Source organism: Leopardus geoffroyi, chromosome C1 (genome assembly GCF_018350155.1).
Source record: "Leopardus geoffroyi isolate Oge1 chromosome C1, O.geoffroyi_Oge1_pat1.0, whole genome shotgun sequence".
Lineage (NCBI taxonomy): Eukaryota > Metazoa > Chordata > Mammalia > Carnivora > Felidae > Leopardus > Leopardus geoffroyi.
The window spans coordinates 160,552,012-160,577,170 of NC_059328.1; the positions used below are offsets into that span (position 1 = coordinate 160,552,012).

At 35.8% G+C, this 25,159-nt stretch overlaps 1 protein-coding gene across 12 annotated transcripts in view; it reads left to right on the forward strand.

The window, feature by feature from the left end:
- The first annotated feature begins 4,725 nt into the window (after positions 1 to 4,725).
- DYNC1I2 (dynein cytoplasmic 1 intermediate chain 2) overlaps positions 4,726 to 25,159 on the forward strand; it is a 58,806-nt gene continuing 38,372 nt past the window's right edge. For 2 of the 12 annotated variants that reach the window (XM_045480184.1, XM_045480189.1), the window contains exons 1-5: positions 5,039 to 5,183; positions 6,284 to 6,400; positions 8,468 to 8,585; positions 19,765 to 19,782; positions 20,508 to 20,598. In XM_045480184.1, the coding sequence (XP_045336140.1) occupies positions 6,293 to 6,400; positions 8,468 to 8,585; positions 19,765 to 19,782; positions 20,508 to 20,598 (335 nt within the window). In that variant the 5' untranslated portion in view covers positions 5,039 to 5,183; positions 6,284 to 6,292. Of the gene's footprint in view, positions 4,936 to 5,010; positions 5,316 to 6,283; positions 6,401 to 8,467; positions 8,586 to 19,764; positions 19,783 to 20,453; positions 20,599 to 25,159 lie in introns of those variants that run through there. The other 10 variants (XM_045480187.1, XM_045480193.1, XM_045480192.1 and 7 more) reach the window with 9 other exon arrangements.

Here is a 25,159-nt window from a genome sequence, read left to right on the forward strand (position 1 = left end):
GGTAGCTCATTCCTCTCTGAGTTGAGCAGTTTTCCATTGTATGGATATATTACAATTTTATCCATTCACCAGTTGATGGACATTTGGGTTATTTTCAGGGTTGGTTTTTTGTTTTGTTTTGTTTTGTTTTCCTTTCTTTTTTATGGTTTTTTTTTAAGGAAGTTATTTATTTATTTATTTAAGTTTATTTATTTATTTTGAGAGAGAGAGAGAGCAGGGGAAAGGCAGAGAGAGAGAATTCCAACCAGGCTCTGCACTGTCAGCACGGAGCACAACACGGGGCTTGAACTCATGAACTGGGAGATCATGACCTGAGCCAAAACCAAGAGCTGGAAGCTTAACCAACTAGCCACCCAGGTGCCCCTCTTTTTTTTACAGTTTCATTCTGTGGTGTCAAGTTCTACATTTACCCCATTTGCAACTAATAGGAATTCTTGAATCTGTGGATTCGTGATTTTTGCCGGTTGTAAAAAAATGGTCTTTTCAGAGGTTGACTCTGTTCTCTTCTCTCTCCCCTTCTCTTCTAGAACTTCATTAGATATTTGTTAGACCTTCTCCTACTATCCACCACGTTTCTACTGTTTCTTCCATATTATCTTTTTTGTCTCTTCCTGCTGCATTCTGGATCATTTCTTTAGTACTACCTTCTAATATAAACATTTTCTCTTCTTGATCTACCCTCAATATTTCTAGGACCCTGGAAAAGAGTACAAATGAAAGGCCACATACTATATAAACATATTTAAAAGTCAGAAATCAAACTAACAAAGAATTAAATAAAATATATTCCCTCCTCCTATCTTGACAAAAGCCAGGTTTGAATTTAAAATTCTTGGATACCTAGAGCTCTGCCCTATACTATGGTGGCACAGGGATTGTTGACTCCCATCTGCCAACCCAAACCCCTTTTTATCCTCAGCTCCATTCCACACTACAATGGACATTGAATGTACACATTTAGGCAGCCAACCTACAAATCCACATTCCATTACAGCCCATCTCATTCCATGAGAGCAATTTCTTGGCCACCCCCTGAGAGTACAGGCTACTCTCAGGAGGAGAGACCCAGGGAAGAGGTGTATATAAGGAACCAGAAGCTGTTTTGGGACTATTTGGGATGGTAATTGCAGAGTCTCTGCTGCCAGGAGTATGATCTATAAGGGGGCATATAGATTTCATGACTGGCCGTATCCTTAGCCATGCAGATTCCTTGTAGCTGGATGAAGGCCAGAGCAGACTCCAAAGTACAAGGCCCAAGACTGGTCTAAGGGTAGTACTGCTCTCTTTAGCTATGTTCAACTCATCTCTTGAGGGTTTTTTCTTTTTTAATTTCAGTTAGTATATTGTTACTTTTAAGAAGATCTAGTTGGTTCATTTTTAAAATCTACTGTTTTAGTCATATTTTTAGCTACTTCTTTTATGTTTTACAATAGTGAACCATATTTATTTTATATTCTGTGTCTGATATTCTAATATCTGAAGTCTTTCTGGGTCTTATTCTGCTACCTGTTATTTTGGTTGGTTGGCTCTTGCTTTTGGTGCCTTCTTTGTGTGTTTTGTATGATTTTGGGGCTCATATTTCTTGAAATTTATGTGGAATTCTTCAAAGCATAGAATTCTCAAAGATGGAATTCTTCAAAGCTTGGAATAAAAGGAGTTCCTACAAAAAGATTCACATTTGCTTCTCCCAGGCATCTGAGTACATGACAAGTCTGGAAAACTTGAAACCAAAATTTCGGTCCATGTTTTTATGAACCATCCAGATACTGACATTTCAGGATGAAAAGCCATGTGAAGGCCTACCTGTGATCGCACATTCTCAGAAATTTGCCTCCTCATTCCCATCCCAGTGAGTACCAGAGTTGCTGGACAATTTTCCAAGCGTTGGGGTAGATTTTTTTAAATTAAAGAAATGTTTTTAAGTTTATTTAGTTTTGAGAGAGAGACAGAGTGGGGGAGGGGCAGAGAGAGAGAATGTCAAGCAGGCTCCGCACTGTCTGCTCAGAGCCCAGTGTGGGGCTCAAACTCACAAACCATGAGAACCTGACCAGAGCTGAAACCAATAGCTGGACGCTTAACCGACTGAGCCACCCAGGCACCCCTGGGGTAGATTTCCTATATCAAGGATGTATTGAGAGGTTTCCTTTTGAAATCGCAGTCTAGAATAGGCTTTGGGCTTTGTCTCTTGTGATCTCTTGCCTACAAGCTATGAAAATTCATCAAGTTAGGCAAATGCCATCTAAGTTCCCCCCTTCTTTTGTCTGATGTATTCTTTACTTTCTTGGCAAGAAAGAAAAGGTGTTTTATCCTGCATTTTCAGTTATTTTCAGGGGGGAGTTCAGGTGGTTACCTAGCCTGCTTATTGCTATAAATGTCTTATACACTCTTAACATTTCTCCAGTCTATTTTTCTTAATTCTCCTGAATTAAGAATTAATTCTTAATTCCCACTTAATTCCATTCCCAATGCATTGGCTCATACACATATAGTTTCTGGCTCCACCCAAAAGCCTTCAAACTATATTCTCTGCTTCTTGTCTCTATCCTGCCTCTTCTCTCCATCTCCCATCTCTCCAACCAAGCTGTATCAGTTAAGGTCTCAGCAGGAAACAGAGTTCACCCAAAGAGTTCAAATGAAGATACTCTGATGAAATAAGTTACAGAAAGACTGACAGAGGTAAGGGAGCAAATAAGAGTTGATGAGGCACTTGGAAACTAGCTACAGAGGAGATGCTAAAGAGACAAAAGGAGAAAATAAAGTTTCCAAAGCCCAGTGAAAGAGCCATGGAGGAGGGGCCACCTGGAAAGAGCTGTAGCCATGAAAGAATTAAGCTACTATTGGAGATATAACATAAAAGGAGGGAAGTGGGGAAGAGATGCCAAATTTCACCTTCCATCTGCCTTCTGATAACCTTGCTTAAGCCTCTCATTAGTCAAACTCAACCATAATGAAGTTTTCAAAGAGGCTGGGGTCACTCCCCAGAGGCACAGACATGGGCAAAGAAGGGAAAGAAATGAGTCTGAGAGCCAAAAATACCACCACATCAGGCTTTCTTCACACCACTTTGAAAGGTCAAATGTCTAATATGCTAACCTTACACCATCCTCCTACTTAAAATCTGTCAGTGGATTCACATCATCTTCAGGACTAAATCTAAACTGGGATATGTGACTGTGCCCCTGCTTGTAGCTTCATTCCCTAGCTCTTATCCTAGCCTACAGCTATTCTGAATTATTTCCAGATTCTTCAGTAGTCCATGCTCTCATACCTCTGTACGTTGGCCACATTCCTTCCTCTTCCTAAGGCAACTTTCTGCATCTTCTTTGCTTGGTTAACTTCTATTCAACCTTCCAGAATCAAAGATTTAACTCTGGAATCATTTTCTCCTGAAAATTTTCTTTCCCAGAGTGTTTCCATCACTTCCCTACAGAATCCCATCATAATATTTAGTTGACCTGGTGTCCTGACGGAGATATGCATTTTAGCTATTACATACAGCACCCAGCGCCATTCCAGGCACATGGTAGGCAATCAATAGCAAATTTCCAAATTAAACAAAAACTAAATACTAGGAAAGAAGGAAGAAAATGAAAAGATACAGTTTGAAATTTTAAGTTATGGGGAGATATCTTGAAATTCAAAGAATTTTCTTTCTCAAATTTATTTCTGAGATATTTACTTTGCATATAGGCAAAGTAAGATAAGGAAAAGACTAGGCACAGTCCCAAGGACTTAGAATTTGAATCCTAAAAATGAATCCTAGATTTGAGCAATGTCCCTCTAGAATTGAAGAAAGACATTTCTTTGGTGTTAGCTTTGTTTCTAGATAGTCTTTTAAATTATTTAAACATAAAAAATTTTTAATGTGTATAGACCCATACATTTCCGGAAAATTCATATTCCAATAACTTTCCCTTTTTTGTATATTAAAAAATCAAAAACTGTGGAAACCATTCTTGTCCGGTTTTAATAGATAACATGATTGATTTCAATAGTGTTATGTTTTCAAAAATTCTTTAAGAGAAAATAAAAATGCTACCTACCACACTACAACAAAGAACTGAAGAATTATTTGCAATGCTGATAAATATTTATTTATTTATTTATTTATTTATTTATTTAGCTAGCTATTTATTCCAACAGTAATCATTTTATTTCTGGGCTCAAATAAATATTCCATGTGTACATGATGAAATTTAGGAGAAAATACAGGAATTAGAAGTTCTTATTGCTAATTTTCATAACTGTAACACTCCAGCTAAGCAAGTTTACAACTGTCCAAGGATGCTGAGTAAAAACTGAATAAAGACTTACAAATTTTTTAAAGACAAATTGTCACATTTCTGACAGAATGTAAAACTTTAGTTTTATATTTTAGATATTGCCTAAGATGCCACATGAAACCTCAATAAGGCGTTTTCTCCCTAAAACTGGTGTATATAGCCTAAAAAATGTTGTTCATGTGCAGTGTAATACATAGATTCACAGCCGGAAAATAGCCCTTCTTAAAATCCGGCCAGTGTTGAGTCAAAGATCTTAATATATAACTTATACAACACTGTGAGCGCTGACCAATGGACCAGAATACTGGTTTAAGGCCAGTGCTGGCAGCTTCTCTTTGGGATACTGAAGCTAGAAGGCCTCGACTTGGGAAACCGTAAGCCTCGGAAAACACTACACGTCCCAGCATACTTTGCGACTATCATTGACCATAACTCCCAGAATGCCTTGCTCGGCGCACGCAGGTTTCCCTTACAGCTGGGGCTTGTAGTTCTCCCTCTCTGGTCGTGTCAATCTGTAAGGCAAGGGCGGTGGTTGCTTATCCAGTCCGAGGATATCAGGCGTATTCTTCCAGATTTTAGCAAAGTGGAAACACTTCGGGTCCCTGGGCTGACTGAGGTCTTTGTCTTACCTCTAGGTTTCTACTTTACACAGGTAAGTCACGGAGGGGCTGCAATTCCACGCAACGGGGCCCCACCCCTTCTTTCTGGAAGCGACCTCGTTCTGGTGAAGCCATTTGTCCCTAAGCTCTCGCCGTAGTGGCCGCCGCCCATCTCTCTTTGTGTGTGCCTCAGCAAGTCGCGGAGCTAGTGGCGGCGATTCTTGGAGTCGGGGGTGGAGGAGAGGGACGTTACCGGGTCGTTGCAGGCGGGCGGACTCTTTTCTTTCCCGCCAGCTTACAGGTGGGTTGACTGTGCTTCCTTCAAGGCCTTTCTGTCTGCTGTGTCTCACGTCGGGGCTCAAAGGGCGGTTTGGCAGTTCCTGCTGACTGCGCTGCCCGGCCCGACTCCTGAAGGAGAGGCTGGGAGAGCCAGGTGCGGTGAGTTGGGAAGGCGGGTGGAGACCAGACCACTTTCTTTCCTCCTTGACCCACCGGAGGTGGCCGGCGGAGCCTCGAGTCTTGCTCGGTCCCCAGCGCCCCCCTTTCCCAGACCCCCAGTCCTGGACTGCGCCCTCTTGGTGGTGACCTCAGGGGAAAAGCAACTCTTCGCCTTGCTCCATTTTATAAATAAATTACTACCCGGCGATGACAGCGTCTTCCCTCCCCGCGCGTGTTGGAAAGTACCCGAACATGGAGGTTGTAGCACAAAATTACCGAGACTTTGTCTTCCTTGTAGTTTTGAGAAAGTGAACTTGTCACCCGTGGAGCGCCCGGCCTCGGAGGAAGAGCCGGTCAGCTGTAGGTAGTGAAGCCAGTCAGACTTTGTTGTTGGGCTCTGTCTAAAAATATTCGTACTTTAAATATATGTGATAGTTAATGATGGCAGTTTTTGTGTTTTGCTTGTCCTGAATGTTAGTATTATACGTCAGTTTTAGAATTTACAGGAATTTTTGTCTGCATATTGTTTTCATCAAATTTCTAGGGATGAAAACAAAACTCTGGTGGTAGATTTGATCTATGTCCTATAGTCGAAGAGCTCCTAAATGCCAATCCATGCCTTCTGTTTTAAGAGTCAGAGACATTGTGTTAAATTTGGACATTTGAACGTTAAAGAGCTTACTGTGTGCTAGCCACTTTGCCCAACTCCAAATATTTACTTACATACATTTCTTCATAATGTTTCCCAAGTCTTAGTGATATATATATGCTTCCATATTTGAAAAGTAGAGTTTATATGTTGTCTTTTGATCGCAGTGCACTACATGGCCTCTTGAGATAATTCTCTTTTTGAAGACTGATTTTTTAAAAGAGCCCTGCTTTTACCAACGTAATGATGATTGTAAATGATTATATATTTTTTCCAACGTAATGATGATTATAAATGATTATATGTTTTTTAAGCTCACAAGCATGTCGGACAAAAGTGAATTAAAGGCAGAATTGGAACGTAAGAAGCAGCGGTTGGCCCAAATCAGAGAGGAAAAGAAGAGAAAAGAAGAAGAAAGGAAAAAAAAGGAAGTATGTTTTCTTTTTTTTAATAAACAGTGTAAAATAATTGGATTTAATATCAAATACACTTTTATGTAATACCTGCAGAATAAAAATCTAGCAGTTGTGACTGCAAATAGAGCACTGTATGTGAATTTTAAGGAAATCAGATTTTAAAAATGTGAAAATGACAAAGTTGATAAGTTAAAATGATTTTTTTTTACCGAATAAAAATATTTCATATGGATTGATGCATAAAAGTTCAATTTACATATTTCTAAGAATATGCTTATTATATAAAGTAAGGGACATCTGCCTTGTAATAGCTCTTTAAAAATATGGCATATATATCATAACTTAGTCTGGATTTTGAACTTACTTTTCCGAATGTTTTGCCAGTCTGTTCTGCTAATAATTTGCAAGACTAAATAACGGCAAAGAGAAATACATAATAGATTATTTAACTGATAGGGAATTTGTTCTTTTTTCCTTCATCATGAAATACTGAAATATTTTTGGCAAGCAGTGAGTTTGATACTGCCTTAAAGATAGACCAGGTAGCTGTGTCTTCTGATTTTTCACATCACCATTTCATCATGTATGGCAATTACACGTTAATCCTGAGCTGGAGATATTTTACTCGCTCCTGTGTTGAAATGTACATTTTTTCCCAGTGGAAACTATTTGGACAGATTTGTATAATTTTACCACAGATATGTTTTAAATGGTCAGTGTACAATAATTTGTCCTAAGTGTGACATTAGTTCCAAGGTTTTCTATTTGATAGCTAATAGCCAAGACTTCTAGAAATCTCTTAAGGGAAAAGAAAATCAGAAAAATTAAAAGTATGATTTATGTGCAGCATTGCTATGATGCTATAAAGGCCTGTAATTGAAGAATTTTCTAATTTATTCTGAACCTTGGAAAGTTGGAGATTTAAGTTAGCTGTTTGATTAAAAGTTAACTGATAGAATGGTAGAGCCATTCCAAAGTAGTATCTATAGCCTTAAACCCTTCAGTGCTGAAAGCATATTTGATTTTTGTTTTCCAGAAATGGCCTTAAGTGGCATAAATTGCCTCTTAGGGATATCTACTACATGATTTATAGCTAATTTAAAATTTATAAAACATTATGAGGGATAAGTTAATAGCATTAAATAGTGAGTCTACTAATATATTGCTATGTACAGGTAAATTATCAACTTGGTAATATAACCTCTTTGACTATTTTGATGAAGTTCATGGATGACTTCTTTAAGTTAAAATGGTATCATAGAATGTTATGATTGACAAAATTCACTGCAGATAATTGTATGAGTAATAGTGGTTAGCCAAAATAGGCATCTGAGGTGAATATATAACACTTTTCCTTCAAAAAACTTAAATTTCACTTGAAATGTTTTGGATGATTTCAGATTATTGAGGCTTATCTAGTTTAACTGAAGGATTTTGCTAAAACTATAAAAGGCTAAAATCTGGCAATAATTTTGCTATGCAAAAGTGAATTTTAGCTTTACCAAATCCATCCGTGTTTTTATTATTATAAAAATACTACCTATAGTTTCAAAAACTAAAATAAAATCTTTCCTCCAGATGAATTTTTGACAAACATCCTCTACATAAAATTGCATAAATACAATGAAAAGTACATTGTACAAAAGTTTGAGATACTCATACTTGATTTTCAACAGAATACGTTGTCCATTTACTTAAAATGTGTTACCTCTTAAATAATCTTTTTTTCTTTTTTCAATACTGTTGTGATATTTATATCTACGCTTTTGTGTTTCTAGGGAAGGTTTCCACAATTCCTAACCATGAATAGCAGTTTCATACTGTGGATAAATAGAAATAACTGTACTTTTTAAATTTACTAGGTAAAAACTTTTGTGGGAACTCCTTCATTACATACCATTTGGAGATTACTTACTAGAACTCTATTGAGAATGGTTTTCATTTAATGACTATAACGTGTATTCAAAATTAAGTCCACTCTCCCAGAGTATACAGTATTAGTACATTATTTAAAATACATTTTTTGGCAAACAAATATTTCATGTCCTATGTAAACTTAAGTTTTTAACTTTAAAAATTTAGACTGATCAGAAGAAGGAAACAGTTGCTCCTGTGCAAGAAGAATCAGATCTTGAAAAAAAACGAAGAGAAGCTGAAGCATTGCTTCAAAGCATGGGGCTAACTCCAGAATCCCCCATTGGTAAGGATAAGAATATATCCATTTATAAGAGATAGAAATAGATTTTATTTAGCTTAGACATATCTGAGATGAATGAATTGACTTTAATATGTTTTGCATATTTTTCTTATTTGTGTCTCTTAAAAATGACTAATCTTACAATTTATTCAGAATTATCTTTTTTCACATGTGCCAATACATGGTTATTTTGTTTGTTTAAAAGAGCTGCAAGATTAGGTATACTTATTAGCATACAGTGAACAACCAATTGCCTTTTATTGTTCAATCAGTAATTTATTTCAACATTTGTTGAATAAGTTTTCTGTGGTATACTGTATTTAACTCAAAGATAACTGTGATTCCTGGTCTTAACTCTATATTTCTTTCTGTAGGTTAAAGAGAGGTATAATGAGTCAAAGTTCTAAAAGCTTATTAGTATTCAGAGGTAGAGGAAGGAAAGGATACACCTCTGCTGTCATTGCCAATAAGAGAAGTAATATTGGTAGCTTATTTTGGCAGTGATTTGACTTGTTCTGCTTTTGTGCTATTCATTTTGATAACAGTACTAAACCAAAAAGCTGAAGTAGTAGAGGTACTGAGGACAATCTAGTTACATATCAGAAAGCATTAAATATTTAAATGAGCTGGGTGCTGTTACGTAGTATTTTAGTTTGATATGGCCTTTATCATTTCTGGTTCGTTTGTGGGTTAATTCCATCTAGTTCAGGGTACATATATTTTAGAAATAGTAACTGCTGTTTGCCTCTTGTGAAACTACAATATAACTATTTCTAGAGCTGATATTTCTAGAAGGTTTCAAGATGAAAAACTAGTTACTCTCTTAGTCTGCTTCATTGTTATTTCTTTCAACTCATTTGCCTTTCTTTATGGTAGAATTTGAAGATTGAAATATATTAACTTGAATTGTATTTATTTATTTATTTATTTATTTATTTATTTATTTATTTTGAATTGTCTTTATTTAATAAGCTAATGTTGCATAATGGCAGTTTTAAAAGTAAATGAATCGTAACACTATTGTTAAAAAAAATACTCTAGTAACTAAACCAAGTTGCTTGTTAGTTGCATAGACTATAATCAGTTTTTCTGAGTCTTTGGCTTCATTTTTCTCCTATAGGAATTTTTTCCCTTTACTGTTTTTAGGATTTCATTTTCATGGAAATTCACTTGCTCATAATTCTCAGTTCATATTCGTTATCAACTCTTGAAAGGACAGTCTTTTTTAAAATTTAAAAAATTTTTTAATGTTTATTATTTTTGAGAGAGAGAGAGAGACACAGAGCGTGAGTCGGCGGCGGGGGGGGGGGGGGGGGGGAGAGAGAGACAGACAGACATAGAATCTGAAGCAGGCTCCAAGCTCTGAACTGTTAGTACAGAGCCCGCCTTGGGACTCGAACCCATAAGCCGAGATATGACCTGAATCGAAGTCCGACGCTTAACCGACTGAACCACCCTTGTGCCTTGAAAGAATGGTCTTTCAGTGTGTGGGTGTGGGTATGTGGGTGTGCATTTCTCCCTCATTCCCCATCTCCAATTCCATTCTCCTTCCTAGTCTTGCATTAAGTTCCCATTCTTGCATTTTTAACATATATCCTCTTGATCTGTCCTACATGTGCGTACGTATTTCAAGGTTTCATATTTATGTATATTTTACACACATAAACGGCATTGTGCTGTGTGTGTCATTCTGTTTATACCTTTTTGTCAAGCAGCATTTGAGAGCTACCTATGTTGCCAAATACAGATCTAGGTATTTATTTTTGACTGACACCTAATATTCTATTCTGTACCATATTTTACCTGTTTCCCAGCAATAGGCACTTGGCTTGCTTCTCTCTCTTTGCTTCGCTCTCACAAGCAACACTGCAAAGAATATATACTTTCTCTTTGAGAACTGTGGAAGAGTTTCTCTGGGATGTAAGCCCAAGAGTTGATTTGCTATGTTATTTGTATGGGCTTACTTACATTTATTAGATTCTACAAAGCACTTTTAAAAATGACCCTCCCAGTACCACTGAATAAGAAAGTAACAATATTACCGTATCCACATCATCACTTGACCTTCTCCAACTTTCCAGTTTTTGCCACCTTGATGGGTATAAAATGGTATACCAAAAAATTTTTTTAAGTTTATTTATTTACTTAGAGGGGGAGAGAGAGAATGAATGGGGGAGAGTCAGAGAGAGAGAAGGGGACAGAGGATCTGAAGCGGGCTCTGTGCTGACAACCAAGAGCCCAATGTGGGGCTTGAACTCACGAACCATGAGATCATGATCTGAGCCAAAGTCGGATGCTTAACCCACTGAGCCACCTAGACGCCCTTACCAAAATGTTTTAATATAAATTTATCTCTTTATAGTGAGGTTGACCATCTCTCAAATATCTGTTATTTTCTCTTCTGTGAATTGCATATTCATATCTTTTGCCCATTTACCATTGGAGTTGTAGGAGGTCCTTGTATATTTTAGGGGAGGACTTCTTTATTTTATTTTTTTAACAAAAATACCTCTCCCAGTCTATTACCTGTTAACTCTGTTGATAGTATCTTTCATTGAACCAAATCCTTCATTTTGATAATAGATCTGCCAATTATAACCCTTTTTTTGTACCTTTTTAAAAAGTTTTTTTTTAATGTTTATTTCTGAGACAGAGAGAGACAAAGCATGAGTGGGTGTGGGGCAGAGAGAGAGGGAGACACAGAATCCGAAGCAGGCTCCAGGCTCCGAGCTGTCAGCACGGAGCCCGACGTGGGGCTCGAACTCACAAATGGTGAGATCATGACCTGAGCCAAAGTCAGTCGCTCAACCAACTGGGCCACCCAGGCACCCCTGGTCTTTTTTTTTTTTTTTTTTTTTTTTTTAAGAAATACTATCTTTGAGGACACAATATATATTCTCCTACATTTTTTTTTCTGTTAGGCTTTATAGTTTTAGCTTTCACCTTTAGATATTTGGGTTATATTTTTTAATATAGTATGAGGTAGGTATCAATCTAGTTTTTCTCCATATAGTTAGCTAATTTTCTCAATACTATTTATTAAATAGTCCATCTTGGGGCGCCTGGGTGGCGCAGTCGGTTAAGCGTCCGACTTCAGCCAGGTCACGATCTCGTGGTCCGTGAGTTCGAGCCCCGCGTCAGGCTCTGGGCTGATGGCTCAGAGCCTGGAGCCTGTTTCCGATTCTGTGTCTCCCTCTCTCTCTGCCCCTCCCCCGTTCATGCTCTGTCTCTCTCTGTCTCCAAAATAAATAAACGTTGAAAAAAAAAATTAAAAAAAAAAATAAACAAATAGTCCATCTTTTCCCTCACTGATATCTGATGCCAACTTTGTCGTACAATCAGTTCCCATGTATTCATGGCGTTTTAATTACTGTGGCTTTGTATTATATCCTAATTTCTAATAGAGAAAATCACCCCTCTTTTTTCCTCTTTTTCAAAATAGCTCTAGCTTAACAAATTTTTCTTCCCTATAAAAAACTAGTTTAAGTTTCCCCCCCAAAATCTTGCTGCACCATATGTTGCATTTAGTGATATGTTTGTAGTCTTTCTAGATCTAGAAGATTCTTCACACACTACTTTTTGCCCTATGTCATCAAGTTGTTGAAGAGAGTGGGCCAGTTGGTCTCTAGAATGTCCCACCTCCTGCGTTTGTATGATGGTTTTTCTCACATTTAGTTTTTGTTCCTGTATCTTTTGTATTTCCTCTACCCTGGAAATTCGGTTTAAAAAACTTGTTTGGAACATCTTTGGAAAGAATATCTCATAGAGATTCTGTGTACTTCATATTACATCATATCAGTAGTACATATGCCTGGTTGTTGAGCTATTAGTGATGCCAAGATTGATTACTGGGTTACAATTATGACAGGCAAGTTTCTCCATCATAGTTTTTTGTTGTTATTGTTGTTCTCCTTATGACTATTCAGTAATATCTGGAGACGGTACTTTGGCACCATGTGAATGTTCATTTCTCCATCAACTTTTCACCAAATAGTTTTAATACTTCTTGGTGATCCTTATCTAAATCAGTTGTTTAATTAGGAGTTGCAGAACTGTTTTAATAATTCCATCTTTTCTAGTGCACTTAGTGGCTGAAATTCTTCTGTAAAGGGGAGCTTTCTCTCATAATAGATTTATTTGGTTACCCTAAATGAATTTCCTGTTAGAAAAGCAGAAGACATGCTTAGTTTTTTTCACTTTAATTACTAAGAGTCACCTCCGGGGATTGCCAGAGATTTTGTATGTATTTTTTAAAAAGATTAGCCAGTACTGTATTTAGAATCTTTGTATATATATTCATAAGTAAATTTGTGTGTAATTTTCTTATACTGTTCAAGTTCATTGGCTATCATGGTTATGATTTTATCTTTTTTTTTTTTAATGAATTTATTTCGAGAGAGAGCAGGGGAGGCAGGAGGAGAGATTGAGAGAGAGAAAGAGAATGAATCCCAAGCAGGCTCTGCACTGTCAGCACAAAGCCCAATGCAGGGCTGGAACTTGAAAACTACGAGATCATGACCTGAGCCAAAATCAACAGTCAGATGCTTAACTGACTGAGCCACCCAGGCGCCCCTGGTTATGATTTTAAAATAAATTAGACAGCTTTCCCTTTTGATATTTTGTACAACAGCTTGTGAAAGGTAGATGTTACTTTTCCCTTTAAAACTTGGTAGAATTCGACTGTAAAACTGCCTGGGATTGCAACTTTTTTTCCCAGGGAGTAGTTGAGAGCAGAGATTATTCACCATTTCTAGTCTTCTTTTAAAGTTATAGTCTATTCAGGTTTTCTATTCCTTTTTGTATCGGTTGATTTTTTTTTTTTTTAAACATGATTTTATTCTTGGATTAAACATTATTTGCTCATGTGTATTATAGTTGATATATCTTGGACTCCGTTAGTTAAGTACCCTATTTATTTTGCATTTGTTCATGAAAGAGAAACCTTTGATTTTACTTTCCTATAAAATCCTTGTCACCTTGGTGTAACATTTCAAATGGGTCAAATTAAACCTAACTGGAAGTTTTTGACTGTTTTTTTTTTTAAATTTTTTTTTAATGTTTTATTTATTTTTGAGACAGGGAGAGACAGAGCATGAACAGGGGAGGGTCAGAGAGAGGGAGACACAGAATCTGTAACAGGCTCCAGGCTCCGAGCTGTCAGCACAGAGCCCAACGCTGGGCTCGAACTCACGGACCGCGAGATCATGACCTGAGCCGAAGTCGGCCGCTTAACCGACTGAGCCACCCAGACGCCCCTCGGTTGATTTTTTAAAAATAATAATAAACATTTATTATCTCTCATAGTTTCTGCCTATCAGGAATTTGGTAGTGACTTAGCTGACTGGCATTGGTTCCTGGTCTCTCATGGCATTGAAGTCAAGATGTCAGTCAGAGCTGCAGTCATCTGAAGTCATGCTTGTTACTAGGATTTGCTTTCAAGGTGCCTCACCTACATGGCTGGCAGTTGATATTGGCTATTGGTAGTGGGAGTCCTGAGTTCCTCTCCACACAGAACTGCTTGAGTATCCTTGCAGAATGTCAGTTTCTCCCAGAATGAGCAATCCAAAGATAGAACCAGGAAAAAGCTATTCTTTTTGACTTATTCTTGGAAATCATAGAGCATCAATTCCACCACATTCTGTCAACTGGAATTCACAAAGAATTTGGATATTTTTTAAAACTGCCAAAACTGCAACAAATTCATCGTTCTCTTTATATTTTGAAATGATATGTTTTTTTTCCTTTTACTGTATTAATACAATGATTTATAATGATAGTTTTTCTAATGTAAATGTATGTTTACATTCTGGAACAAATCCCACTTAGTTATGAGATAATTTTTTTTCTTATACATTGCTGAATTCATTTGCTAATATTTTATTTAGGAGTTCTTTATGCTCATAAGAGAATCATGCCTGTAATTTTCTTCCTTGTATTATATCTTGTCTGGCTCTATTATAATAGTTATAATAGCCACCTTAAATGGGTTGTGTGGTTTTCCATCTTCTTCTGTTCTCTGACAGATGCCTAAAGATCTTTCTAGTATTTATTTAAAATTAGACTTGAAGAATACAGGATACAGATGAAGTCAGTGTCCGTAGAACTTTCTTGACAGTAACCCATAATAAAAAATATATTTTATATCATGACCCAGGATGGATACTTGTTTTCCTTTTCACTACAGAATGTACTTAGTAAACATTTTTGAATTGTAGAAGTACAAAATACTGCTAGAATATTCAAGAGGATTTATTAAAAACACCACTCTCTGATTTTCCTAAAACAGACTTTTTTCTTTTTTTTTTAAAATTCTGAAAGGAATTTGTTTTATAATTTTATTTATTTTTTTGAAAAGATTTGATTTTTTAAAAAGTTACAGCTAGGGACACCTCAGTGGCTCATTCGGTTAAGTGCCTGACTTTCAGCTCAGGTCATGATCTCATGGCTCGTGAGTTCGAACCCTGCATCAGGCTCTGTGCTGATAGCTCAGAGCCTGAAGCCTGTTTCTGATTCAGTGTCTCCCTCTCTTTCTGCCCCTCTCCTGCTCACACTCTGTCTCTCTCTCAAAAATAAGCTTTAAAGAAATTATTTAAAAATATATATATAGCTAATAAAATCTCTTTTAGCTTCTCTTTGTTGGTAGATTCTTACTTGGTGAGTTGACTACTTTTTGTCAGGAATCCTCAAGAGCAGGGACAGTAACATTTTTATCCCTGGTGTCCAGCACAGGCTAGACATTTAAATGTTTGTTCAATTATTACTAGGTCATATGTCTTTCTCTACCTCGTAAGGCCAAATAAAAGCCATCTGCTTTAAAAGTAATAACAAAATGTAATTGTTTAAATTTCAGAAAAAAGCATAGTGGAAATTGAAATTTTAATATTTCATAAAAGAAGCATGGCTTGTTTTTTGTGTGTGTTTTGTTTTGTTTTTAACTAAATTTAAGTGGCCAGTCAAAGAAAGTTAATTTTATTTTATTTTTTTATTTTTTTAAATTTTTTTAACGTTTATTTATTTTTGAGACAGAGAGAGACAGAGCTTGAATGGGGGAGGGTCAGAGAGAGAGGGAGACACAGAATCTGAAACAGGCTCCGGGCTCCGAGCTGTCAGCACAGAGCCCGACGCGGGGCTTGAACCCACGGACTGCGAGATCATGACCCGAGCCGAAGTCGGACACTTAACCAACTGAGCCACCCAGGCGCCCCAAAGAAAGTTAATTTTAGATACAACTTTCAAACATGTTGTATCCAGTGTGGAGCTCTTAAACGATGATTGAAAAAAAGTGAAGTGAATCTCTTTTGTATGTGTAATTACTGTTTTGACCATCTTATAGAGAGATGAAAACAGATACTGTCAATTAGTCTGTAGCCTGAGTCTGTATCAGTAGGACACAGTACATTGATTAGTATGATAGTTTATTATCTGTATTTTCTTTTATTAGGAAGAAACAAAAGGACTTTGCTAGTCAAAAATAAGTACTACTTCATTTATTTCCCTCATACTTTGTAACTTTTCAATACCTTAAATCTCATTTTTTGCCAGTTTTATTGAGAAGTAATTGACATATGTCACTATATGTTTACTTATTTGTAGTGGTATGATTTATATATATTGTAAAATGATTACCATAATAGGTTTAGTTAACATCCATCATCTCATACAGATATACTAAGAAGAAAAGAAAAAAAAAATTTCTTCTTATGGTGAGAACTCTTAGAATCTACTCTTTTAACAACTTTCCTATGTACCATATAATAGTATTAACTGTAGGTCATGTTGTAGGTTATATCAATAATATTTATTTATCTTAAAACTGGTAAATCTGATTTTTAGATAGAATGAATGCTTCCCATGTACCAAGTCATTTCTTCAAGGTTAGACTGATTTTAACAAATGGTTCCTTAAAGTATATTAATGCTACAGAATTTTATTTTTATATATTAATTTCTTTTAAAAAACCTATCTGATGCTCTGAACTACATTGAAAAGAATAAAGGAAATGAAACATTTAGGGGAAATTAGTGGCAGATATTTAAACTTCATTATCAGGAGAAGGGGCCATAGAAAGAGAGAAAACATTTTTAGATATTTGTTTATTTTTAGAGATATGGGAGGGGCAGAGAGAGAGGAGAGAGAGAATCCCATGCTTACAGTGGGAAGCCCGACCTCAGGCTTGATCTCACGAACCATGAGATGATGCCCTGAGCTGAAATCAGGAGTGGGATGCTGAGCCATAGACACCCCATAGAAAGGGAGAAATTAATATTTAAGAGAATTCATGTTTAAAGCAACACCTTTCAGGACAAAAAGAGGAAGTTATGAAAAAGTTATTTAAATGTTATTTTTCCAGGCTAAGAGTATCCACAAGGGGGCATTATTGCAGTGTGTGCTGTGTTTGAATGTTAAGTATCATTGATTACCTAGACAAGGTCTTACAACTTTGGGTTATCTCAGAAGCTCACTTCTTCCATTTTACTGTCTATACTAGCTCTTACTCCATACACTCGCTTTCCTTGGTTGTTCACTTTTTCTAGGTTCTACTTCCTGGCAAAGGCCCCTTCTTGCCAGAGGCTTTCTTCTACATGAGAAATAATTGGGCTATGCATCATCCTTCATCTCTTGAGACTTGTGTGGTTCTGAGTTGTCAACTCAAACTTAAGTCTAATTGTAAATCTAGGTGCATTCCTAGTTCCCTTCTCATTTAAAAATAGTCTAGTTGTTTCTTTGTGTGCCAAAAGGCAGCAGTGTTAATTTTACATCCTTGGAAGGCCAAGATCTAAACTGGCAGGAAAGGCCTTCTTGATTGGGTTTTTGTTCTAGAGAATTAAAAAGTCACAGTCTTTCAATACTACTTAAGTGATCAGTGAAGGCCATGGTGCAGATTTGTTTACCAGTTTACTCCATGTATCTCCCCTGGTTTTCAAAAAAGGAAATAGGATCTTCGCTCTAGACTTCTAAGAAGCTTGAACTTGTTAAACATTGACATATGGTAATGTTAAATCTAGTAATGTGATTCAGTCACTGTCCTTACTAAACATTATATCTCTGATACTTGGCAAAAGCTAATTAGTAATGGCTTTTGTTATTTTCAAAGCTGATTGGACTGTTAAACCATCTTTGCAAATGAATTCTAGAGTTGAGTCTTGAGATTTGAGGGACTGACTTCAGAGGTGTTTTTTGTTTTTTTGTTTTTTTAACCTCCTTGAATACATGCTGTTTGTTCTTGGGAGGTTGTTGAATCTGGGAGTATGGAGGCGTTGCCTTGTTGTGCAATTGCTGTAGTCTTTGATTTTTTAGACTAATTAGGTTGAAATATGGTAGTGACCAATTAACATTATCATTCCCCTTTTTCTATTAATATTACTCCTTTTTCAATTATGGTAATTTTCTTTTTCTAGGCTTGTCCCTTCTGTAGTATACATTATTTATTATTGCAAGATGAAGTTGGTGAGCCAGATAATAATTTTGAGTCTTTAATGAGTCCTCTCCATAGGTTGCTTGAAAAATACCTTTTGTGAGAAATAATATAGTTCTAGGATGGAGATTTTTATTGAATTACAAATTTGATGTCGTGGCAATTAATTTTGTTTCTGTCTAATAAACTATGGTAATTTGGTAGCATCACCCCTGTAATTTATTTTTTATTTGGGAAACTTTTACTTCTGACACTTTAAATGGCTAGGTTAGTGTATTTATTTTGTGTATAATTACTTTTTAACTTGTTTCCATAAAGAACTTCAGGTAACATTTTTTTGTAGTGTAGTCTTAACCAGTATGATACTGTTGAATTTATTGAGTGGAGTCACTGATACTTAACAGTCATCAGAAAGGGTAACCATATTACCCTTAATGGTAACCATATTACCCTTAATGGTAACCATATTAAACTGCAAAAGAATTTTATAGTTCACCACAAATAGATTGATAGAAATATTACTGTTTTCCTCCAATCTTTGCAATATGTATACCTAGACAAATTATTTTCCTAAGCATGAAGTTAAGTATGTAACTTAAAGAATACAAAATTTCTTCTTTAAAAATCTTTAATATGAAAAAATCATGGTGTCTCACTATAATAAACATATTTGTGCTTTACAGCATAGTTGGCAAGCCCCTGTTAGATACTATTTATTCCTGTATTTATTCCTGTTGGGATTTAGACTAGGGGAAGCCTCACATTGAGAGATATACAAAAAGATGAGGAAATGTTATCTAAGTGAAGTTAGGGGACATTAATATTCCTTTATTTCAGATACAGATCATGTTTAGCTACTTTGAGTTGTACATGCAGCACCTAGCACAGTGCCATCCACCTGTAAACTATATGAAGGTGACCTGGTTTTTCATTGTTTCTGAGAGATTTAATCACAAAGTTAGAAACATTTGATTTTAAGCGAGAATTAACCACTATGTCTTGGGAAACCTTCTAGCTATGATTTTTCCCCTTCTAATCTTACTATTGGTTACCAATAGAATTTACCATTGAAAACATAGGGATGGTTAGTTTTGTACCTGTGTTTAAGATGTAATTCATCGTAGGGGCAGCCGGCTAGCTCAGTTGGTAGAGCATGCAGCTCTTGGTCTTGGGGTCATGAGTTCAAGCCCCACATTGGGTGTAGAGCTTACGTTACAAAAACGATGTAATTCATCATACTATACTTGTACATTTTGTTAGATTAGCAAACCCCCTTTTTTATTGTATCATGTATAAACAATTAAACATAATTTCAAGGATTCAGTGAATGCAACTATCCCCAAAACAGATTTTTAATTAAATATATGCTTCTTTAGATTAGTTCCTTTATAACTAGGAACTCACCTTCTTCTCAATACACTATTAAAACAGCAGCTTGCAGCTCAACATAAAATGTGTTAGTCACTTAATATTGTATACTAAAAAATTATTTTAAAAAGATACTTGGGATGGGGGACATTTATGGTAAAATTTAACCAGAAGATGGCAGTGATGATCCTCCTATACTTCCTGCAATGGTAATCAAAATGTTTTACAAACGTAATAGCATGAAATGTGCACGTTTAATTGTTGGTATATAATGTTAAGAGTGATGATTTAGGGGAAAGCATTTGCTGTTTGTTTTATATACTATGAAAAATGTGTATTTTTCTATAAGAAGGGATTAAGAATATTTTGGGTGTCTGTATCTTTGTTTGTACACTTCAGTTTTTTCTGAATACTGGGGTAAGGAAGTTATCATAAGTCTTGCCTTGTTTAAGTTGCATGCATCACTTTATGTTATGCATCATGTCTGGAAGGCATGCTATTTTATGGCCTGTTTGCATTTTTCACCCAAATTGCTGGAAACTAATGGACATTTTAAAGGAGCCATTCCTTTAGCTGTGGTCATTTCTCTAAATTGGCCCCTTTTCTTGTTGGGGCGGGGGAGGGGGAAATGAAATCATTTAAGGCATTAATTCCTAAAATAAAAAGTTGTTAGACAAAAAATAACATTTTGAAATATCAGAAAATCAGAAAGCAAATGACTTCTGAAGAATATTTCAGAGTTTTGATTTTGACAGCAATTATAAATAATATTTATAATCTGGTGATCTTAAAAGTGAGAAGTTGGGGGAGAAGGAATGCTCTCCTTTGAAAATTAGTGCCCACATTTGGTGTTGGCTGGGATGAAGATGCATCCTTTCATAATCTTGCTTTTTTTTTTTTTTTTTAATATAAAGCCCAAATGCATTTTGCCAGAGAAATTGCATGAATCGTCAGCATGCATTGTTAACTTTGTCTTTTTCCTCTTCTTTCTACTGTTCATTTTCATTCATGTATTTTTGTTTTTTGGTTTGCCATTTTTTCTTTTTTGTTAATTACTTCATGTTAAATTACTTTTGAAACGTCATAAGCTGAGCAACCTCTCCGTGTAGTAACAGCGGATACCTGTCTATTTCACTATTTAGTCCCTCCTCCTATGTCTCCATCCTCCAAATCTGTGAGCACACCAAGTGAAGCTGGAAGCCAAGACTCTGGAGATGGCGCAGTGGGATCTAGGTACAGTAAATTTTTAAAAAAATTTTAATGATAGAATGCATTTAGTGCCCAGATACCATTGATGCTTTAGAGGGATTCTAAATAGTTGTGTTGAACCTAACATTTTGAAATGTAAATTGTCATAGAAGTTATTTGTTATAAATTGGGGGAAGTTTTTTTAATAGTATTTTAATTGTCCCCATTGATTAAATCAGACTGATTTTATGGTATTTTATATTGAAAATAGAGTTTTAATTCATTTAATTTTTTATGTCTAAGCCTACTGCATGAGTTATTGTGTAAAGGTTTTGTATATATAATATATATGAAAAATGTAAATAGTGTATAGTGTAAATAGTGTATGATAATATAAAATAGTATAAATATAATAGTATAAGTATAGTGTGAAATAGTTTATAAATGGTGTAAAACCTCTTTGTTGTGCTTAATTCTCCATTCAGTAATTGAAAATCTAAAGAATTCACTTAAACATTTCAGTTGTGTTCTATTGAGTCACTAGTTCTAATTGGGATAGAAAATAATAGTGCATAAAATATCAAACAGAGATAACTGCTAAGGAAACATTAAGAGTGCTTACTGTCCTGGGGCGCCTGGGTGGCTCAGTCAGTTAAGCATCAGACTTCAGCTCAGGTCATGATCTTGTAGTCCATGAGTTTGAGCCCTGTGTCGGACTCTGTGCTGACAGCTCAGAGCCTGGAGCCTGCTTTGGATTCTGTGTCTCCCTCTCTCTCTGCCCCTTCCCCCCCTCACTCTGTCTCTCTGTCTCTCTGTCTCTCTGTCTCTCTCAAAAATAAATAGACATTAAAAACAAATTTAAAAAAAGAGCGTTTACTCTCCCAAGGGCAAAATGAAATACAAAATGAAATTTCATGCAAAATGAAATAAGTGAGAGAAAGACAAATATTGAATTATGTCACTTATGTATGCAATCTAAGACCTCCCCGCCCCCCCAAACATCCAAGCCGTAGTTAAAGAGAACAGATTGGTGGTTGCCAGAGGTAGTGGATAGGGGACAGTCGAAATGGGTGAAGAGGCTCAAAGGGTACAAACTTGCAGTTATCAAATAAGTCATGGGAATGTAATGTACAGCATAATCACTACAGTTAATACTGTATTGCATATTTGAAGATTGCTGAGAGAGTAGATCTTAAAAGTTCTCATCACAAGAAAAATACTATGTATGATGATAGATGTTAACTAGAATTATGGCGATCATTTCACAATATATACAAATATCAAATCATTATTTTACATACCTGAAATTAATATAGTGTTATATGTCAGTTATACCTCACTTAATAAACGTTTACCCCCAAGTTTTTCTGTACTCCCGTCTTCCTTGTAAACTGTATTTCATGTTTGTTTTAGGATCCTGCACACATGTTGAGACTTGCTTTTCCAAAGTTCAGTAAGATTTCACTTCTTTCCAAAGATTGTATCAAGGAAAGTATTATTATTCCTTTCTGTCACGCTAACAACATGTCTTTTAAAAACAGGATTGAGGCGCCTGGGTGGCTCAGTCAGTTAAGCGCCTGACTCTTGATTTTAGCTCAGGTCATGATCTCAGTTGTGAGACCAGGCCCTGTGTCAGGCTCTGTGCTGAGCATGGAGCCTGATTGGGATTCTCTCTCTCTCTCTCTCTCTCTCTCTCTCTCTCTCTCTGCCCCCTCAATAAAAAAACATTAAAAAAAAAAATAAAAGGAAAAACAGCATCGTGCTTTTTGACTCCTTGTGAGAGCTGGAATGAGATTAAACATAGTTAAAATCTTTATTCAGAATCCTTATTTTGGGCAGGAAGTTAAATGTCCTCTTCCGAGCAATTTCTTAACACACCGTTTAATAAGAAATAAACATGAGAAGTTCTATCTTCTTTGTGCCTGAGTTCCTCTGATTAAGGTTATAAATAAATAATGAGTATCAAAAAAGCAGGCAAGAAAAAAGAAGCAAGGAACTAGGTAATAAACTCAGTATTTTAATTAATTCCTGAATAATCGAGTTATCGTTAACAATTAGAGAACACCAAAGTCTCACCAGTTTGTATTTGAGCTGTGTTTTCCAAAACTGTTTTATAAATAGAACTGAAATTACAAATCTAAGCTATACTGTCATTTGAGGTAAATGATATAATTATCATTTAAGAAAAGTCAGAACTTTTTTTTAGAAATAATAGTACCTTATAAAATAGTATATATTATAAAGACTAAACTTATTTAGTCTACATTCATTTTTAAGGCTAAATTTGTTTCATACTTCATACTTCTGTACTTTTATACAAATGTATTAATATTCTTTTTGTAATAAGCAAGTGGTATTTTCTTTCTCTCTTTCTCTCTCTCTCTCTCTCTCTCTCTCTCTCTTTCTTTCTTTCTTTCGGGAGCCTCTGCACGAGCAGGGGAGGGCTAGAGCAAGAGGGAGAGAGAGAATCCTAAGCAGGTTCCATGCCCAGCACAGAGCCCAGTTTGGGGCTTGATCTCACAACTGTGAGATCATGACCTGAGCAAAATCAAGAGTCGGATGCTTAGCTGATTGAGCCATCCAGTCGCCCCAGCAAGTGGTATTTTCAAGAGAAGGCTTTTTTTCCCCTTCTACAACATTCTTGTGATAAAAATATTTGCCCAAAGAATTATTATATTTATTAAATTTATTTCATTATACATTATTTTTATGTAGATATTATACTTTGTTCATTTTGCACTCTCTGTTCTTGATTTTGAATAGGAGTAGAAAGATAATTTTAAATGGAGTATTAGCAAGTTTGCTTTCAAAACTACTGTATGACATCTACTTGGTTTTTTAAATTTAAATTAGAGCATGTCCTCCTGATGGGACACCTGGGTAGCTCAGTTGGTTAAGCATCTGACACTGGATTTCGGCTCAGGTCATGATCTTACAGTTCGTGAGTTCAAGCCCCACATCGGGCTCTGTGCTGACAGTGCAGAGCCTGCTTGAGATTCTCTCCTCCCGCCCCCTCTCTGCCCCTCCCCTCGTTTCTCTCTTTCTCAAAATAAATAAACAAACGTCAAATAATATATTAAAAAAAAGAAGAACATATCCTTCTGAGTTTCACTGGGAAACTTAGAATTTATTAGAGACCATTGAAATACTGTGAATTGGTATAGGAAGTAAACGCTGATAAGAAAAATATTTATTTGTATATGGAACACATTTGTCAAATTGCCAATTTAATGTTAAATACTGTATAGGTTACCACAGAAAATAAAATATTCATGGCCCTTGCCTTCATGGAACTTACATTCTAGTGATTACATCATTAATTTTAAGATATTCACTGTACTGAAAAGTTCTAAGCATAGTGTGCTAACTTGTGTTTAAGTTTAAAGTATAGGTTTTTAATGGTAAGTAATAAAACAAGAAAATAGGTACTTAAATATCTTCAGAGGCATTTGTTCTTATTAGATAATGAATATAAAATTTAGTTTCTTTGAAGTTTAACAGGAGGAAAAAAATTCCTCTTTTTGAGTGAGATGACCTTGTTATCTTTTTAATCTTACTACATACATTGTCCACTTTGAGAGCACAGACTCAGTTTTAATCATTAATTTTCAAGAGAGCTGTGTATGTTCTTTTTTATGTATATATGTATACATACAAGAGTAAAAACTATGAATTCTGCATCATCTCCAGATGCCATAGTAGAGAGATAGTTAATCTTGTTGATTAATTGGTGCTATTGGCAGTGAAATAATAGCATTTCTAAATACATGGCTTTTAAAAAGAATGCTAAGGGGCGCCTGGGTGGCTCAGCTGGTTGAGCATCTGACTTTGGCTCAGGTCATGATCTTACAGCTTGTGAGTTTGAGCCCCAACAGGCTCTGTGTTGACAGCTCAGAGCCTGGAGCCTGCTTCAGATTCTGTGTCCCTCTCTCGCTCTGCCCCTCCCTCACTCATCCTCTGTCTGTCTGCCTCTCTCTCTCTTTCTCTCTCAAGAATAAATAAAACATTAAAAAAAAATCTGTTTGAAAAGAATGCTAAGATCTGAGAATGAAACAGAATGAACTTGAACTGAGCAGGCATGTTGGTAATGAAAAAATGAAGAGAATAAAAAGTATCAACAGAAAGATACATGAAGATGTGTGAAATGTATGAACCTCTGCACTTACTTGGCAAGACGTCCAAGATTAGTACACTCAAGAAGTAGGAAAAGATATATTAGACATTACCAAGTATGGTATTAAGACATATCTGAATCACTATTTCTAAATGCCAAAAATTTCTGTTGGGCCTGGTTATAATTTACGAATAAATATAAATATAAAAGGCCATGAAAAGTGTTCTCTCTCTAACTTTGTAGATTTGGAGTTGCATTTCATTAAGTTTCTAGTTCTCTTAGCACTTCTCTTATCTCTAGAATTTTGCTGACAGTTACTCAGTTGGGTAATCCATATTTTGTGTTCCTTTTTCCATTCTTGATGAGTTTTTCTTTCAGGCTTTTAGATTATGTTGGAATTTCACTTTATATGTCTATTGATGCCTTTAATATAATTCTGTATGTTATACAATGTATTTTCAGTAATGGATGTATTTTGAGGCAAAGTTTTTC